The 19,805-nt window shown below is 47.5% G+C and overlaps 1 protein-coding gene across 1 annotated transcript; it reads right to left on the bottom strand.

The window, feature by feature from the left end:
• Nucleotides 1–586: 586 nt before the first annotated feature.
• SINHCAF (SIN3-HDAC complex associated factor) lies at nucleotides 587–19,515 on the bottom strand. Its single transcript, XM_075051180.1, has 6 exons — nucleotides 19,419–19,515; nucleotides 8,759–8,906; nucleotides 6,630–6,729; nucleotides 5,535–5,661; nucleotides 3,987–4,137; nucleotides 587–3,060 (listed from the first exon to the last, which is right to left on the bottom strand). The coding sequence occupies exons 2-6, from the start codon at nucleotides 8,884–8,886 to the stop codon at nucleotides 2,898–2,900; spliced, it is 669 nt and encodes a 222-aa protein (XP_074907281.1). The 5' UTR covers nucleotides 8,887–8,906; nucleotides 19,419–19,515; the 3' UTR covers nucleotides 587–2,897.
• Nucleotides 19,516–19,805: the final 290 nt, after the last annotated feature.

The following is a 19,805-nucleotide window of genomic DNA, read 5'->3' as shown; positions in this document are numbered from 1 at the left end:
TGCAATGTTTTCCCCATTATCAGGGAACAGTCTCATCTTCTTCTGAACTCAGTTACTCACTGCCATCTCCTGCCAGAGACTTTGCTCCCACCAGTCTGCTGGAGGTTATCCAGCTGACTACGCCTGTCGTGGGAAGAAACACTCCAGGCTCCAGCTTCAGTAGAGGAGCACAAGTCTCTTCCACTGACTCTGCTGGATCTGGAAAGGGATGTTTCCACATGCTGTCAGCACAAACCCTTTAACGCTGTTGCTTCAGCTGGCCTTCGCTGAATGCCGGTGAGCTAGACAGAGAGCAAGCCCCCTGGGAACACCAAATGTCAGCACCACCCATTCCCAGTAAAGGAATGCCTGACACACACGCAGTGCCAAGGGAAAGCTCTGCGATTCTGCCCTGAGACAGCTGTCTATCATAATAAACACCATCTCCTTCCCTTGCTCTGCTCTTCTTTCCAAATTAAATAGGAAGAGAATTATCTCACCCCCCAAAAAAAAGTCCTGAAGTCTTGTTCAAATAGAAACATGGGTTGCCAGGGCTGGTTCAAACACTAAGTCTAATTGACAGAACAGAGCTGAAATAAACAGAGAAGTTGTTTATTTTCTAAATAAGTCTAAATTTATTCATTACCCTAGTAAAAAAAAGTTTGGATTACAAGTGTCTGAACAGTATAAAAGTACAAAACAGGTTCCATAGATTTCTAATACATTAATACAAAGTGCATGACTACATACAGTTCATTTTGCATTACTACCGGGAATGGAAGAGGTGGGAGGGAGTAGGGGAAGCAGTTGGCGGTTGAAATCTAGCAATAAATAAATAAATACAGAAGAGATGATCCGTATCAGAGCACATCCTACCACCAATACTGCAGCCTTAGGTGTACAGAATTACTGATGCTGAAAACAAAAGTTTGGATGAAAGTAGGTGTCTGCAAAAACAGCTAGGACTCTTGCTCAAGCCCTTATTAGACATGACCAACCTAGTTAAGCCGTTATACAAGCAAGCATCCATTGTATCTACAGTTGGACTCGATCTCAAAGATCTTTTCCAACCTAAATGATTCTGATTCTATTTGGTTGCAGATGAAAGCAAGGTAGGCAGCTTTGTCCTCCCTTTCAGAATCTCAGCGAGTTTAGGAAGAGCAAAATAAGACCAATGAAAGCTCTAAGCTGTAAGGCTGTGCTAAGTCAAAGCCTTGTTTCCCCTGATGTTCTTTCTCTCCAGAGGTTGGCTTATGCAGCAGCAGGACAAGTTAAAAAAAAAAAAAAAAAGAAAAAAAAAAGCTTTGAGGGTAGAGGCTCCTCTTAAAACCTGCATATCTTTCCCTACCTGTATTTTCATTTGCTAAGCATTCCCATTTCAGGAAGTGGGATTACATGGAAATCCAGTCCTAAAGCCCTACCCACCACAGTATTATGCCAATGACTCTCACAAAAAGGAAAGCTTGTAGCAATTGATTGTAGAATATCCCAAAAGAGTAATAGCAAGAAAAATCCCCCCTCCCCCCCGCAAACAGAAACAAACAAAAAAAGCAGAATTCCCAACTTACACAAGTTAAACCTTCATAAAAGGAACATGAAACAATTGGGAGCTAAAACTGCAACACACTCTTCCAGGAAGCTGCTTCCACCCTACAGGCAAAGTGGAATTTGAAGGAGCATCACAATGGTTTGCACACGAGTTTGTCTGGGAATCCATGTAAGAAATACTATCTTTTGATCGTGTATGCAAACAGAGCTGCCTCGATTCAGTACAGCACCATTCTTAACAGAACTTTTCATATTCAGTATTCACAGAAGCATTGATCCGGTGATTGTTTAAACAAACAAAAAACCAAAAACCAAACAGAGAGAAGCACTGCAGGGGCAGGGTTCCAAAACGGCAATCACGAATCCAGACCCCAGGCTGCAGTCGGATTACGTCCCTGGACCAGAGCCTGATTTGCTTAGCGAGGGGTTTGGTTCTATGTCAGGTCCAAAACCAGCAGGAATTCTGCTCTGTGGTCACATTTCAGCTGCACTGGGCAAACAGATAGCAGTTACTCAGTTTTGGCCATCACCTACATCAACTTGAGCATCAAGATGTTTTCTTGGTCCATCTCTAATGACCAGTCAGTTACCACATGAAGCCCAGGGTGTCTGCTGCTGGGTTAAAACAAAGTAGCCTCCCATTTCATTATGTTCAATTCTTAGGTAAATCTTCCTCCTTAACTAAGGAGGAGAGCTCTCCCACCCCTTCTGAAGGGCACTTTATGTTGCGGGCCGCCTTGGATAACTACCACTCGTAGTAGAGATGTCTGCAGTTTACCAGTCTGTGTCACATAGGAGGGATGAAATATTTGTCTTTGTTACGTCAGTAGTATAGGGTGAGATCTCCACACCTTTAAAAAATATATATTTTTATATAATAACTAGAGAGGTGACTTATAACATTTCTATGTATTAGTTCATCTTATTGACTCATACATGTCTAAGAATGAAATATTTTCTTGGGGATTCAAGGGAGGTTACCAACCAACTTTTTAAAAAAATGCCTTACAACCACTGCTTCTTTCAATACAGAAACATGAACTACATATACTTTAATATACAAAACCCCATCCTCATATTCACTTGTGAAGCAAGTGGTGGTAGGGGCAAAGGGAGAGAAGATTAGACAACCTTGCAGCAGCATACAGCTTTGCCAAGTGTTCCATAGCATCTTAAATATTATGTACAGTCTTTCTGAAAGGATACAAACTGGCTTCAGAGTTTGTGGAATTGTAGCAGTAAAACCCAAAACAGTTCTAGGGAATAGTCTTTTGGCAGCATAGCAGGTGTCCAAAGTGAACAATCACTTTTCTAGTATTTTTCCAGAGAATAAGAGGATCTGTATAACCTTCTGCAGCTATCCAAGGAAGTCACCACTCCTCTTGGGTGGAGATTGCTGGAGATTGTGGTCCTTCTTGTTCTGGCTTTTCAGTGGCAGACTTTTTATTGCTACAGCAAGGTTTGAAGAGATGAGTGTCTATGAGGACTTCCCCAAAACGCCCTTTGTAAATAATTCCACAGCAGACCTTTTGCCTGGAAGAAATGGCAGGGAGAGAGACAGATAGTTTGTGTTTAGAATACACACAATTTACAGAAATGCAAAAAATCAGTTTGACTCAAGACATAACTTTTCTGAGCCTGCAGCTCAGAGGATAGGAGGGAAAAGGCTGCTCAGAAACAGAAAACAAGTCTCTCTAATTCTGCAACACTGCTGGGGGGGGGGGGGGGGGGGGGGGAGAAGAAAACAAAACTAAAGTCTCCCATTTTGCTTCCCAGAGAAGTTTCAGATACACAACTATCTGGGCTGAACTAACCTTGACTACAATACACTTGCAAACACTATTTGAGAGGAGGCAGCAAAGTCACAACAATTTCAACAGAGCAATTAGCTAAACAAGTGATTACTGTGTCACAACAGGCAATAAAAGATAACAAGTTCATCAGCTCCCAAGACATCTTGTGGTTTTCCTCCCACTCCAGATTTTTTGGTTGGGTGTTATTTGGGGTTTTTTTGTTTGTCTTTTTTGTTTGTTTGTTTTTTTTTTTTTTTTTTTTTTTTTAAATTACTACCACCACAGGTCAACCAAATCAAATGCTATGTTTTGCTGGCAAGCTGAGAGCACTGTTGTATTTGGTAACACATCACATCTACAGGGCACAGTTTTAAGACTAGATAATGACAGTCAGAAATATTATCTGTTACTCCCAAAAATGTAAAAATATTTTCCAGCAACTGTATTAGTATTTAGGGAACTGAAGGGAGATAGGGGAAAATGTCTTAAACATCTGGCATTTCTTTCCAAAGACAGACAGATATTGTATAATACTCTGTGACTTAAATTACATCCTTAAAACAAATTAAGTTTGTCAGCAGCAAATTCCTAAAGAAGCAGAATCAAGCACTGTGTATGTGAAGTGAATTGCTGTCTGCAGAGAGTGCACATTCTGTTGCTTTTTACCTTTTCCAGTAAGTGAGATCTAAAAAGGAGAAAACTGGTGTTCTGCTGGACCCAGCACTCATCTCCGTGTCAGAGCCATCGTCAGACTGGTTACTGTAACAGGGCGACTGAGCTGGGGAAGCACTCGAAGTGGTGCTGTGGGCGTCCGAGTCTGTAGGGAAAAGAATAAGTGCAAGAATCAGGACATGCATGAAATGACTTATCCTCTTCCTGACTTGTAAACGGTCGCATGCGGACTGGGAACAGAGAGACAAACTTTTTTTAATTAATAAGAAAAACCTAACGACAACAATCCATTTTTCACTTGCCCCTGCCGATTTCAATAGAGAGACTATCTGTCGGCATTTGGGAGACAGACCTCGAAACTGGAAGGGGTCCTTGTGGATGAGGGACTGGGAAGAGGCTGAGGATCAGGCGTCAGCTCCTGGCTCTCAGACATAGCCTGTGCAGGCCACGCTTTGGGCAAGATCCTAGTCCCGCTCTGGAATCACTGGAAGATCCTTGAAGACGACGGGGATCTGTGCTTCAGACCTAGTCCTTTTTCTCTCACTGTAAATCTCCTTTCTTACCCATTCAGTTAAAGTCTTGCAAAGCTCTTCTCATTAGTGCAATGGGTTAGGTAGTATTGAGCTTTTGCTGGATGGAGACTATGCTATGGACTCGGAGCAGACGCACACTTTAACAGAGGGTCTACTAGCCTACCTTTTAGTTATCTCTAGCACCTACAGAAACACAATTAGATTAACTAGAGCATGTTGAATGAGACGCAAGCTCTTTGGGTCAGGGCCTTTACTGATTCTTTGGAGAGCTCTTCCTTCAGGCCAGGTAAAATAATTGAAAGGGAAAGACCAAATCAGCAACAGTTAAGAAGCTGGAAGGTTTGCTTTAGAGGGAAAGCCTAAAGTACTGACATATATTTAGAGCATAGCTGGCAGATGGCTTTGTTGGAAAGCTCTGAATCCCCATCTATTTGAAGAGTCTAAGTGCTAGTGGAAAGAAATCACTGAGACCGGCAGAGGAAGGTGTAACGAAACTATACAGAGGCAACATGGTAGGAATTTGAAGGGGGTGGGGGGAATCTAGGCTAAATAGAAAGCCTGGGTGGAAAACACGTATGGAAGAAAGAGACTGATAGTGGTATCAACAGAACAGTGCTTCAGAAAAAAAGAGCTGAAAAAGTGCATAGTGCATTACTGAGAGCAGGGGAAAACCCCTTCCAACTTCAGTTTCAATGAGGGTCTTACCCTAGAAGCTCTTTCTATAGACATGTCATTTAAGCGTGGGACATAAGCTACAATTGCTTACACTTTCAAGCCAGGCTCCCCACTCCCCCTCCTCTGTCTCACAGCCCACCCTGCACATGAGCTCTTCCTCCTCATTCCACCCCCTCCCCAAGCCCTCGGAGGATGAGAGGTTGTGAAAACAGGGAGCACCCAGATGCGTGAGTGTGCAATTGAATCTAGATGGTAATTCAGCTTGGCCAGTTAACAGTACGCTGTGTTAGGGGAGGCCAAAGTTTATTGCCAAAATCTCTTTGGATCCACTTACTGTGCCGCTTGAATTCCTTTTGTAGTTTGCTGATTTGATTGCTCTTTATCCTGCTTCCAGACAGAGTTTTCATTTTCTTTGGTTTCAATGTTGTTTTAAGACTGGGTCCAGCCCTGGCATCTACCACCTAGAACACAGAAAATGCATGCATAATACTTCTGCGTCATGTCCAGATACTGCCCTAGTCTAGGTACCTGTACTGACTTAGCTGAAGGTGTTCAAAACCAATTTAGTCAAACCAAGGCAGTTCTGTGCACCAACACTCTTATGTTTCATATAAATCTGGTTTGTAAGAGGCTGAGTCTATAGGAAAATGCAGCAAACTAGTTTAAAAAGCACATTCAGTTCAACTTTTGCCTTCTTCCTATTTTTGACAAATTCAGTTTAGCAAGCAACAGTTATTTAAGCCAACACAGGTTCAGTTAAGAGTGTCTGCCAAGCATTTGCCCTCAAGTTTTTTAAAAAAAATCATCAGTTTAACTTCTGAATAAGCTAGTGGTAGTAATAACCATAGTTCTGGCTCCCATTACCATCAAGGCTTCCTGAATAAAGATTATAACATACACAAAGAATCCTGATCATCTTCCCAGCCCTAGGCCCAAACTAAATTAGATGTATCAAAACAGAATATGTGAGTGGGAAAAGTTGTGAGATATTAGTCATTGTAATTATCTGACTAAACGACATTGATTTATGTGTTGCTTTAGCAAGTCACCTTGCTTGTTCAAACTATTAAAAGAAAAAAAAGCACGACCAATTTTGGATAGAGTCCAAATTTGAAATGTTTTGAGTGTAATAAGAGACTTTTGGACAAAGCTATGAGCTTGTGAAAACAGGGAATTACAAGGTAAGTTAGTCCGTGACTCCATCCTGGGCTTGCATAATCACCACTTGCATGTAAGCCAAACGAAGACAGATAAAAGCCATGTAACAGGAAATACTCCAGGAAGGATTAAGAGATGCTGAAGGTGGGAAGGGAGAGTGGGGGGGGGAACAGCAAACCCCAAATCCTTGCCAGCACCTCCCCTCTCTAGCAGGATGGACTAAAGGCAGACACGAGTTAGTTTTGGGGTAGAGGAAAAATAAATGACTAACATGATTCCAGTTTTTTTTGGATCCTGCTGGCAATTTTTTCCATCTTTTCACCAAAAGGACACAGGCATTGCAAATATCTCCTGAGCGGGCCTCATGAAGCCTGGTAAAAACAAAAGCAAAAATCACTTTACAACAGTTAATAAAAACACCCCCCCACTTGATAACAGCAAGAAGCATAAAAATTGATGGAAAAGAAGGGTTCTCAAGTTCTGTTTTTCAGGCATTACAATTCATCTGGGGTGTTCAAACATTGCTGTCTAAAGACCAGGTCTCACTTTCAGAAAGCACTCTTCAATACAGAAATAAAAGGTGTTGTAACCTGCCGCCAGAGGGGCACTAAAAACAAGTCCCGTCACCTTCAGTTGTTTTTGGTTGTTTTTTTTTTCAAAAACAAAACAACAAACCAACGCAAGTTCCAGTGTGTTAGTTGGTTTGATTGGAGAAGAATGGAGAAGGAATAATCATATTCCTCGAATGTACATTTGGGAACAGACCTCAGAGATCCAACAAAAGCTTATTCAGCTCTTAACTTTCTCACAGAGCTTCAAGGATGAGTAACAAATACCACCTAACACGCTCCCACATAAGCGTAGGATAAGGTTTCAGAAACAGCAGTCACTGGAATGACAGCAATACTCGCTCCCTTTAATGAGCTTTCTTCAGAAATCATCTCTACTGCTAATCCATGCTAAAAGAAATATAAAGGGGATACACAGTAAAATTTTTCAGCTATTTAAATGGGAAGACTTTGAAGCATTTATAGATGAATGGGGCAGGCTCAGATAAGCCATAATTTGCTCAGTGTTAAGACTGCATTTTCACCTTGGCAAACATATTTCAGATAGCACAAGACCAAAGGTCCTGGTATACTGCAAGCTGCTTTACTGCAGTTAACAAAAAAGCAATGGGTCTTCACACAGTCTTTCCACTGCCAACAACAGCAGCCAAGAAATATGATAAGGAAAATTGTCAGCACCAGATTTATGTACAAAAATCCATGGTAAATACAAAGCAATATACAGCTGTATCATGAAAGGAGTGTTTCTAGAAAAGGGAAGGAGAGGGAAATATTTCTAAAGATTGCAAAGATTTACACACATAAAGTTAAGCACTTGAGACAAGAGTAGCAATACTGATACATATAAATAGTTTTTAATACGACGCATGAAAGTTCCACTTGGACTTAAGATTTTGATGAGAGGTAATCCAACAAGACTGGAAAGAAAAAGCAGAAAATACCTACTGACAATACAAACTTTTTCCAGGGGAAATAATTTCATGGAAAACTACAGCATAAACAGGAAAAATTCTTATTGCCTCAGAAAAAAACTTCTAAATAAAGTAAGAAATAATTACAAGCTAGCACAGAAGAATTTGCTTTGCTGACAATTCAGGGACACAAATCTATAGAGAATTTCAGAGTTCTTGGAAAGTATTTCAAAAAAATTAAAAGGTCACAGGAGCTGGTACAAGAAATCACTGGTATTTATAGTTTTGCTTACCAATACTTTCAAGTAACATGCAACATTACCTAATTGAAATTGATGCTCACTTTCCATCAGAATGGGCTTCCAATGAGAAGTTTAAATAACATGTTGATATGCCCTATTTGAACAAAGGCACCAATACCTGAAACAGGGTACTCTGCATAAACGCTGCTGGAACTGCTAAATATTTACACGTCAAGTTTTGTCTAACATTCTTGAATCTTCAGAGCCACAGAAAACCTCCATGGACCCACGCTGTTTACCAACTTGTGTGGGAATTTACACCTCTAAGGAACAAGCACAAAACGGACAGTCTGAGAGGGGTCTAAACCCCTGCACGTGCTGTGAGGTGGGGGAGGCGCGAGCCTGACCCGTCACCATTAGGAACTACAGCAGCTCTCCACTGGCAGCAACAGCAGATCGACGACCAAATGGTATCGGACACAGCAGCAGAGGATCCAGCCCCTCCTGGCCTGGCCAGGAAAGTTGTGAGGAAGCTGAAGCCAGCCTTCCCCCACCACCCACCTCTGCTAACCTCATCTTTCACTTTTTCAGAGCAAGACAGACAGCACATCACGTCCGTGGCTTGGAGATCAACACCACGACTGACCACACAATGTTGAATAAGGTTAAGAATCTTACCCAAAACAGTTCTGGAAATCCTTTTCATAACGTTTGCTGTCAGTGAAACGAGAACTGGAAGACTTAGCTCTGCAAATACAGCAGCCCTCTATACTCCGATACATCTTCGGTTTGTGAAAGCCAAACATCTTTTCCTCCCAGCTGTAGCCTGTGAAAACAAACAGGAACTGGTGTTACTTATCATTGTTAGATACCGTAAGAAAAACCTGGGCAATTCACTGGGCAAACCAAAAGTAAATTATAATTCAGGATGGATAACTGCTAGATCAGGCCATAGCTTTATCCTGCATTGGCTCAGAAGAGCAGATGCACCTAGAATGCACTTTCTTATTAGAAGAAAAAAAAGAAAATTATAATTAACAACAGCTGGAATATATTAACCAATACCCAGCAGGACTCCTGACAAGCTCATTTACTGCACAGTCCTACTCTAAGGGCACATGTGCAACAGCACAACCCAGAGGTGTGGATGCGGCTGACTTGGCTAACGAAAGCCCTACGTACGTGGCAAAACAGGCTGCGGGACAGGCTGCGTGAACCTGCCCGAGCCCCCGGATAAGTAGTTGGCAGCTGAACCCTGGGTCACTGGAACTACCTCGTCATCATCACTGGTGTTTGGTGGAAACATCGCTGCCAAACTCCGCTGAAAGTGAGTAGGAGTCATCTTAAACGAGCTGCAGTCATACCTCTAGGCTGTAGGGCAGACATACCTGAAAAGCCGCTCTAAAAACAGCAGGGTGGAGTCCCACCCAGCCCTCAATGGCCACGTCTGCACTGCGGGACCCGGGAGCACTTCTCCATTCTCAGGCCCGGGTGAGCATCCCAGCCACATCCCAGCTCCGTGTCCGCACAGGCTCGGTTCTCACCCTCCCACCTTCCCCGCCCTGCTTTCCATGGGAAGGAAACCTAGCTAGGAAAGGGCCGGGGAGCAGGACCCTGGGGCGCGTTTCAGCATGCGCCTACCACACATCCCGGCCGACGCCGCCGGAGCAAAAGGTACCGCATTTACAAGGAAGTCGCTTCTTAACCACCAGCTCTGCCAACTCGGCTCAGAAAGCCAAAAGCCGCGCCGCTCCTAGGGGTCTGCCTACCCTTTTCGGTACACCTGGGCTGGGGTTCGCTATCAGAGCGGGTAACATACAGTCGAGCTGTTTTCCAGGCACAAAATTTTAAAGCTAGTTACAAGTGGATTTACTGCAGTCACCACCACAAAGACCCCTTCAACACATCACGTCCCCACCACCAAATCGGTTCTCCCCAGGTACTCCCCAGCGCAGACTCCTGTTGGGCACAGTCTGACATGGCACGAGAAGCTCTCAGAGCAAACAGAGCTCCCACAACGCTCCAAAAAAACCAAACCAACAACCCAGCAAAGCTGGTGCTTTCCTGGCGCCGGGCCTGAACACACAGCAAGTCCTCACAGGCCACACAGCATCTGTCTCGTAACACAGGCAGGGACCGTTCCAAGACGTTCTCCTCTAAACAGACCGCGGTGCAAGGTTCGCCTCAACCCCCTGCTGCAGGGAGCCAGCGGCCACCTCTGCTGCTTATCACAAACTGCTCAGAGAGGGGACAAGTCACCGGCTGCAGGAAGCTCCCCGAGAACAGGTTCCCACTGCTGAGAACTTCTGCTTTTAAAAAATTAAAATTAGATTGAGCCACGCAAGTAACACAAGATTTCCCCCTCTTCCCTTAACAAAAGGCCGAGTCATTATATTCTTGCAGAAGCTAACAGAAAACTACCCCTCCTCCCCACAAATACTACTGAAAGACCCAGTAGCTCAGGCAGGACTTTTGGGAGAGCAGCATCTCCATCACTTGTGGGCAAGTCTGGTGAGAGGCAACTCCCAGTCACTTTCTCAGTCCCAGGGACTGCCAAGTCCCAGCAACCCAACTTGGGTTACTGGTGAATGTATGTGGCATAGGAATCTGTCCCCAAATCTTCCACCTGCAGGAAGGTAAGGGATGTGATTCTAATATCCTCCAGAGGGACAGAGAAAATTAACCTGAAATCTTCAGTCTACAGCGTCAAGACTTGCCACATCATTACAGCAATAAAATAATTTGAAAAGCAGGTTCAGGTGAGGTCAAAAATATGCTTCCACAAAACGACTGTACCTAGCATCGTGCTTACCTTACTGACAGAGAGAGACTGTGTGTGAGGGAAAAAGATCCTGCGCATTTTTGCAGGACCACAGCAAAAGCTAGGGAACCACCCAGCCTAGTTACAGTCCTCCACCTGGAGGTAAAAACACATCCCCCCACCCCAGAGGGGAAGATCAGAGCACAGCAGCACTGCAAAATAAACACACAAAGTTCCAAGGCTCCCTCAGGAGAAGCAAAAATTTTATGTAATATTGTTGGTTAATAGTCTTCCACAAAATCCATTAAGGAACCCTTACCTGAAAGCGTACATGTTCCCATATCAGCCTAGCATATTGTAACACAAGACCACTCGGTGCCCTCTGAGGTCGTGTCTCCTTGCAATTACTACTGCACAAACATGTAGAAAGACACAAATCAACTCTCCAAAGAGCTTGTCTTGACCAAACCCCTTGCAGAGCCTGTTGACAGCAAGGGACTCAAGCAAGCTGAATGCTAAGGAGATCCTCCAGGCTTAGGAGAGAGATGGAGGGGGATACGTCTTTCCTTCCCTCCTGTCCCAACTCATGCTGTTTGCCACAGGCTTGGAGCACTGCATTCCTTTCTTCTTTGTGCACACTTGCAGCACAAGGAGCTCACCTAGGTCTAGGTTCTCCCAAGGATAACTTGTGCAAGTATCCAGCAAAGTCACCCCAAATACTGCCAGGCTTCTTAGGAGATTCACTGCTCCCTCTGTCAGCACAGCACTGCCCTGGAGGCCAGGAGCAGCTGTAGTAAGTAAAAGAAAGCATCCAGCTAGCGACCTGCTGAATGGGCTTGTTGAGGGATGGTTAGACTCAGAACTACTCTCTGCTTCTGCTTGGATGTTTTCAGGGACATGTAGCAAACGAATGCGCAGCCAAATCAGGTTAGTATCCCTCAACTGCCAAGACAAATAACAGAGTGTCTAGGCAAACGCTTAGAGTATGTATTTTGTTTCTTAGCACCCAATGTGCTTCTTCAAGAGATGGTCTCTTGAGGACACTGTGTTTAACAAGCCTCTGGAGATCCAACAGCACGTTCACCTGGGAATTTTCAACTACCAAACAGCAATTTTAGATTTTGACCGACTGCCCCAATGTTAAGTCCATGGTCTGGTGCTTTTCTTTAGAAAGTCAAAGACTAACTGCAGACACAAGGTTCATCAGTGCTGCAAAACTTAAGCAGCAAGAACTTCTTGACTGTTACAGGGCGAGACACAGAACTGGTATCAACAATGTGATTTACTTTCTAACCTGGTTTCTTCCAGAAATCCAGATGCTGATGAGATGATCTCTGTCACTAGCTGGTATTTATACCACAGTAGAACAAGAAGCATGTTTTACAATTAATGTTCTGGCAAAGACTGGCATCAGATACACATACTCTGAAAATATTTTGTTTTGCATCGTTGCTGCCATTCTTGCAGGAGCAGCCTTTCAACACCATCTTTCAATAGAAGGGAAACTAGTGCCATCTGTTTCCCACTTGATGAATGGTCAGCAATGGTATTACCATATATCATGCCTGAATGGGGAAGAGCTAGTAGCAAAACCACACGTAAAACAGATTTCTCTGACAACTGCATCGAAGTGCAGTTATAAATGGAAGGCGTCAGTCCAGTTACACATTTAATCCTAAACAGTTGCCATTTGACCATTATACACTAAATATTCTGTCAGCTGGAGAGCTGAATAGCTAACGTGTACTTAGAAGTACATATGACTGTGCCCTTTAAAAGGTTTAACTTGAAAGCTTTGCAATTTAGATCTCAAATTAGAACCAGGGAGTTGCACCGCCAGCTACCATAACACCTGAATCTAAGCTGTAGAAGTTTAACCATGTGAAATCTGGGACAGATAATAAGATGGCAAGTAGGAATGAAGTAACTTCCATAGAAGTTAAAAAGCATTACACAACATCATTTTGCTAAATTTAATCATGTTATTGTTATTTAAGCGTGTTATTATTTGCCAAATTTAAGCATGTTATTAAAATATACGACATCTTTTAAATCAGCAGTTGCACAGAAGTGAAAGGGACAGCTCACCAGCAAAGAATCAGAAATCCTAGTGAGGCATATTTGTCATTCTGCAGAAATGGAGATTTACCTACACTAGTAGGGGAGCAGTATTCACCCAAATCAGGGGAAAAGTAGTCCTCCTCCTCCCTGGTCTCCCTGCAAAAGGAGAAGTTGCTATTCCCCCAAGTTCTGCTTTAAACAACTGTTTTAGCAACTTGAATGGACTCAGAAAAGACTGCAGGAAAAAGTCCTCTCCATCCCTCTGCCCTCTCACTTTTGGAAAAACATCAAAAATAGAGATTTGTCTTGCAAAAAAATTTGGAGTCAAGCAGAGAACAGTAAAGTAGGTGGGGAATAAAAAAAAACCACACCCTGCTTATTACATTTGTGAAAGGCTGGTACAAAGTAGGATGCATCATACATATGCGAAAATGGTTTCGAGCTTTCATTACCTGTCAGGACTAGAATTCGGTGCTTAGTTTTCTTCACAAAATTTAATTTGATGATCTAAATTAGAAGGAGGTATTGCTTCAGATGCTCATTAAGTTTTCAAGTTAGGGAAGAACTTCTGAACTCTTTCAGATTTTAAAATAAGAAAAGCTGAGCCACTTTCATTTGCTTTTCAAGATTCCTTCTGCATTCTTTCTGATCACCCAAGAAGAATGAAAACCCTTTATAATAGAAAGGAAGGAATTCCTAGAAGGCAGGCATGTCTCCCTTTGTAACACAATTATCAGGCCAGTCAGAAGGAACATGCTCACCTGCTTCTTGCAAAGCTGAGAAAGAAACATTCCCTGGGGTTATGCGAGAGCAGAGGGATGCCAGTCCAACTACTCAGTACCTTCCTCTTTTCCCATCTCCTCACTCTGACTCTGGATCATGCACCCTTTGCGCAAGCCCAAGCTGCCAGTACATTGTCACAGGAGGAAAACCCTTGCAAATAATTTGATTTCCCCTTGTGTACAAAACAGCCTTGGCACACCCTCCCTGAAACTGGGCTACAGAAAACTACAATCTAGCTTGCATATGTTGATGGCAGCCGGTTCCTGTCAGTAAAAATGTCACAATGCTCATCTCTACAGCATTTCATTGGAACTAAGAAACATAGCCAAAATGGTACTTTTTTTTTTCTTTTAAAGGAAAAGAAACAGATGCCTTAATATAGAAAGAATATATGTGCTCTGGCTTTTACATCTGCAAGTGCATACACCCAGGCACATGCACACACACGAAAAATGCTTCCAGAGCTGTCTATGGCGCCAGAAGCAGAGTTGCTTGTCTCGCTAATAAATTCTTGGGCCTGTCCCTCCACTGAAATAAACTGCAATACCTCTACTGAAAATCAACTGTAGGGTAGAGAATTCTGTATCAGCAGAGGAGCTGATCTCTATCAGAGACTCAATGTAAACATACCTCCCCCCTAGGTTTACATGTTGCAAAAAGAAACTTTGGAATAGAAGTTAAAATTGGACCCCAGAAAACTGTATTTCAACATGTCCAAAGCCAGAATGCTCCAAGGAAGTAAGAGACCAAGCTAATTGCAGTCATCTGAAAATGCAACTTCAATATTTGCAAAACCATTTTTACACAGTTATCTGTCCTTACAGCTCAGAGTGACTCCCAACAACCATCAACTTAGAATTGTGTGTACTGTACACCCTTCTGATCCCCTATATCCTCAGATTTTCCTTCCACTTCCCTTCCCCTCTCCACCCAAAACAACTTTACTTGGAGCAAAGCTGTATTTGGCCACTACAGCCCAGGCGCATCTGAACAAAACAGCATCCTGTGGAGTTTGCACTTGATGAGCTGAGCAAAACCAGTGAAAGGTCAAAACTACATCTTCAGGAATCTTTCCTCTGCCAAAATAAGTAACTTTTGCTGGTAGTCACCCACAGCTACCGTTGTGCGCTCAGTGCTGCAGTGAAATCTTAGCACACCAGATGCAACTGGCAGCAACTACCAAGCGTGTATTAAAAATTAAACTGGACATTTCTTTCCCATGTTTGAGCCTTCACAGCATCCTGGCTAGGTCACAAGCTGTTCCCAGTGAAGTTTTCAGAAGCAGTTAAGTCCCAAAGGAGCCTGCTTACCTGCTGATCTTCAGTTGGAACTAAGTACCTAACCCATTTAGCCAAGAGAAGTGAAAGGCTAAGCCACTTGGGTGTTCCTCTAAACTGCCATGCGGTTAGTGCTCCAGAAGGGATAGGCCAAAGCATGAAAACAGTAATCAGTAAGATTTGCATGGGGGGGGGGGGAAATCCCAAACCTGTCCCACCTGCAGACATTCCATCTTGAAAGAAGACTCCCCCCCGCCCCCCGAAACTCCTATTGCATAACGAACACCACCTCAGCCTCATCAGGAGCCCTGCAAGGAAAACCTGGGATGTTCTCAAGCAAGTGCTGAGTTCAGTCTGGAATGCTTATCCGAGTACAGTCACTGCAGCTGTTATGATGCTGTGTGCAACCACCTGCTACTGAAAAAGCATCACAGACACTTGAGATCATGAGACACTGAACAGTTTTGGGTTGGTTTTTTTGTTTTGTTTTTTTTTTTAAAGAGGGTAACATACCTGATGGGGATCTGAACAGTAGTAGCAATTGTTTGGCAGAAAAGCTGCAGTGACTTCATTAAAAAGGATACATTTTTCATGTCCATAAGTAATATTACTGGTCATCTCACTTGGACTTTAGACTGAGCACATTCTACAGAAATGCAAAGGCTTGACTCATGAAATGGAGTCCCGCCCATGTATTCTGCTGAACCACTCCGTTTTCAAGCCCCAGCTCACCAGCTTCTTCTTTCTGTTAAAAAGCAAGTGCTACAAGGGGTACAAGTCTGAAGCTGGTTGTCACGTAGGACCATGCATGTCATTCATCTCGTTATGAAAGAGGTGCAGAGCATCAGGTGTTAAGAATCAGGGCAAAGCAGAGAGTTTGGTGACACAGAAAGAGCTGTTCGGCATGAGCAAGACAACAAACCATCCCAGTTTTAATATTGTTTATTTTTAGCCTGTGTGAATTTATCAGCTCTTTTAACATCTTCTTCTATTAAGAAGTCTGTGATGTTTTCTTTTTAAAGGAAAGACTGCAAACATAGGCAATTAGCTCCTCTTTGAGAATCTCCTGGCTGGGAGAGAAGCGAGAGGAGGAATTTTTCCCAGAGGCTCTGGCACTCAATCCCACCTACTTTCAGCGGGAGCTGGATGCTGCATGCCTGTGGGTGTGTTTGAAAAATCCCACGACTTACTTGCCGATTCTCTACCACGGACCACAGATCCCAAGAAACCTGGAATTTACCTGGATGCCAAAGGAGTTCAGTGTCCACTGGTGTCAGCGGAACAGCCTCCAGTTCAGTCTGCCCCTACATGGCAGAGTTCGTGCAATCTTTCTCTCTTTATTTAAAGAGGTTGTAAACAATGCAGTGAATCTGGCTATATGTGCAGACTGGGCACACACCCTGCACATGGCTGACAAAAACAACCTCACCTCTGGAAGCAAGCACAGAGCAGTAAAGGGGTTTGCTGAGGAACCGTCACCCTCCTGGCTCGCCTTGTAAAAGGGCTAAACGGACGTCTCCATGGCTGTCAACCTACCACCTTCCACCAGCGCCGAATTGAAATTCAAAATGAAAAAGAGAGCATTACAGTCAGGTTGTGCTCAACTCTGTTACTCGGCCTCCACCACAAATGCGATGCTGCTGCTGAAGTTCTGGGCTCGTTCGGGACACGGGGCCTTCTCCTCTCCCCAGCCGTGGGGGGACAGTGGCAGGGTCCCTGCCCCCATTCAGCCCAGCCGAGGGACACGCACCGTGGGCACAGGGCAGCAGGTTGAGGGGCAGCATCCTGCGCCAGCTGCCTAGGGAACTACAGCGTCGGGGCACAGCTCCCAACTTTTTTCCAATTGAATAATTTGGGTCCACAGGACCGCCAGACTGCCGGGGACGAGGCTCTTTGTAGGATGAGCCGGGGCCGTTCCCGCCAGGAGAGAGCTGCCGGGGGAGCCGGGGGGCAGGCAGGATTCAGCCCTGCCCGCTGCGCTGAGGCACAGCCGAGTAAACAACAGGTTTGGCAGGTCCCTTTAAATCCCTTTTGGCCACACGCACCCGGAGATGGGCGTACGAGAGGAGACGGCAACTTTTATCTACCTCGTGCAAGGGAGACCGCGACTGGGAGCGTTTCCTCGGCGCAAAACTGCAAGTTAACCAAAAAAAGAAAAGAAAAAAAAAAAAGTGATGGAAGATGCCCCCAAAAAGCAGAGTCCGGTGGCGCCGCTCCCGCAGCCCCCGGGACAGGCGCAGGGCGGGCGGGCGCTTTCCGCCGAGCACCGCGTGGCGCGGGGGCCGGCCCCGCTCCCGCCCGTTACCGCCGGCGGGGCGGCGGGCTCGCTGGGCGGCCGGGGGCGCGGCAGCGCCGGGAACAAAGACACCCCCCCCCCCCCCGGAGGGGGGGGGGCGGACGACCTACTTTCGCAGGCGGCCCCGCCGGTCAGGTGGAGCCGCGGGAGCACACACGCCGGCGGCCCCGGCCTCCCCCTTCCCCGGGGCTGCCATGCGTTCAACTTGCCGAAAGACGAGTAAAATTAATGAAAAAAAGGAAAAAAAGGAAAAAAAAAAAAAAAAAAACAACACAGGAAGGGGAAGGCGGCGCGCCGGGGAGGAAAGCCCCGAGCGCGGAGGTGGGCGCTGCGAGGCGGCCCCCGCGCTGCAAACGCCGCCCCACCACGCGGTCGCGGTGCAGCCGCCCCATCCGGCGGAGAGGAGGGGGGGGGGGAACGGGGGTCGAGCCGCTGCAGCCCCGCCGGGCACCCCGACCCCAGCCCCGGCAGGCTGACGGCCGGCTCCCTCCCGTCCCGTCCCCCCGCGGTCCCGGTCCCGTCCCCCCGCCCCGCGCTGGTTCCTCATGGCTCGGCCCTGACGTAATTCAAACATGGCAACAGTTGCACTTCAAAGGGCCGTCGCAGACCTCCCGGCAACGCGGGCACGCCGCGGCGGGGGCGAGACGGACCTCCTCCCCCATCCTCCGCACCCCCGGACCCTGCGGCAGCCCCGGGGCGGCCGGCGGGGCTCGCCCGCCCGCGCACACCGAGCGCGCAGCGCGGTACCTCGGGGAGCGCGTGTGCATCCAAACTTTCACCACCCCGCCAAAGTCCTCCAAAACCGGCAGCCAGCCCCTAAAAAAAAAAAAAACACCATCCCCCCGCGGGACAAGTTTTACCCCACCGACACCTCTACCCCCTCTTCCCAGGGCTGAGCCCCCCCCGCCCCGTGCGGACGAGCGCTTTCCCCCCCCGGCGCCCGCAGCACATGCGAGCCCTTTGTTTTCCCCTTGCAGCCGGGCGCTGCCTACGTGCGGCGCCGGGGGCACGCCGGCCGCTCCGCGCAACCCCCCCCCCCCCGCGTAAACCCCGCGGAAACCCGGGAGTTAAAAACTTGTTGGCGCCGGGCGCGGGCACACGCTGACGGGGACAGACTCGCAACTCGCGCCGTGCTGCGAGAGCGGCAAGGACGCCATCGCCGCCCGGCCGCACCGTGTCCCCCCCCCCAACGCCGCGCACCGGGCCGGTGGCAGGGCGCCCGTCGAGGCGGGGGAAGGCCCCCACGCCGCGACCCGGTGCGACCGGCAAGCACGTGTCACGCCGGCCCACAGCCGCGCGTTTCCCCCCCCCTCCCGCCTCGGCGCGGACCCCGACCCCTCCCGCACCTACTAGCGATCGTTAAAAAAATAAAAACAACCGATCTCTCTCCCCGCCGTGAAACACGGGGTGGTAGTGGGGGGGTGCAGAGGGATGGCGGGCAACACCGTGCCCCCCCCCCCCGGCACCCACCTGCGGGCGCCGGCGCTACAGGTGTGCGGTGCGGGGCGCGCCGGGGGCCGCACCTGCGCTACCCGCTCCGCACCGCACCGGTGAGGCACGGCCGGCGGGGCCGCGCCGCCCTTCCCGGCGGGACCGGCGGTCCCTCGCTGCCCGCGTGGCGAGGCTGGGCAGCCCGTCACCGCCAGACAGCACCGGTTTCCCTAAACCGCCCCGCAGCTGGGGACCGCTTTTGGAGTTAAAGGGTCGGGAACCCGGCTTGCGCTTCCTCCTTGAGACTTGGGGTTTTAAATCGTACTTTGGAGGGGGGGGGGAGTCAGAGTTCTCGGGCTGGGTCTGCAACAATGCGGGAGGCGTTTTTCCCCGCCAGCACCTCCTTTAAACTCCACTAATTGAAGAAAAGGGGGAAAACGCCGCGCACAGGAACCATGCGTGTCAAACTGTGCCAGGCGGCAAAGTCTTTTCGCCGCGGCAGAAGAGAAGACAGGCTCCGGCATTAACTTGTGTTTAACGCAAACCACCGACCGCTGCAAAAAAAAAAACCACCAACCCACCCCAACAACACACACACACACACACACAAACAACAAACGAAAAAAAACCCACCCAGCACGGTTTAAACCGCCCGTTCCCTCTCGGGTGTACTTTTCTTTCCTCTCCCCCCCCCCCCCCCCCAAGCAGAAAGAAAAATAAATCACTCACCGCTCTACTGCGCCCACCAACAACCGTGCGGTGCGCGGCGAAGCCCCGCCGCTGCGCGCCCTCCCCGTCCCTCCGCGCTCTGCCTGCCAGCCCGCGCGGGCGCGCGAGCCCGCGCCCCCTCTCTCTCCCCTCCCCTCCGCGCCCGCCAGCTCTGCGCATGCGCCGTTCCCACGGCTCCATTCTCCTCAATCGAGCCCTCTCGCTTTGCGCGCCCCATTGTCCTTTTAAGGAGAAAGGCCGCGCGGGAAGCCTGGGAGGAGGGAGGTGTTGCCCATTGTGACGACGGAGATGACTTCACGCACGCGGCCGTCTCCCCCGCCCCGCGGTGGGCGGGTCTCGGCCTCAGCTCCGCTCCCCGCGCGCCCGTCCCGGGCACCTGCCTGCCCG

The sequence above is a fragment of the Buteo buteo genome, chromosome 19, assembly GCF_964188355.1.
Source record: "Buteo buteo chromosome 19, bButBut1.hap1.1, whole genome shotgun sequence".
Taxonomy (NCBI): Eukaryota; Metazoa; Chordata; class Aves; order Accipitriformes; family Accipitridae; genus Buteo; species Buteo buteo.
The sequence above is the reverse complement of the archived record's forward strand: the minus strand, read 5'-3'. Positions and strand labels throughout refer to the sequence as shown.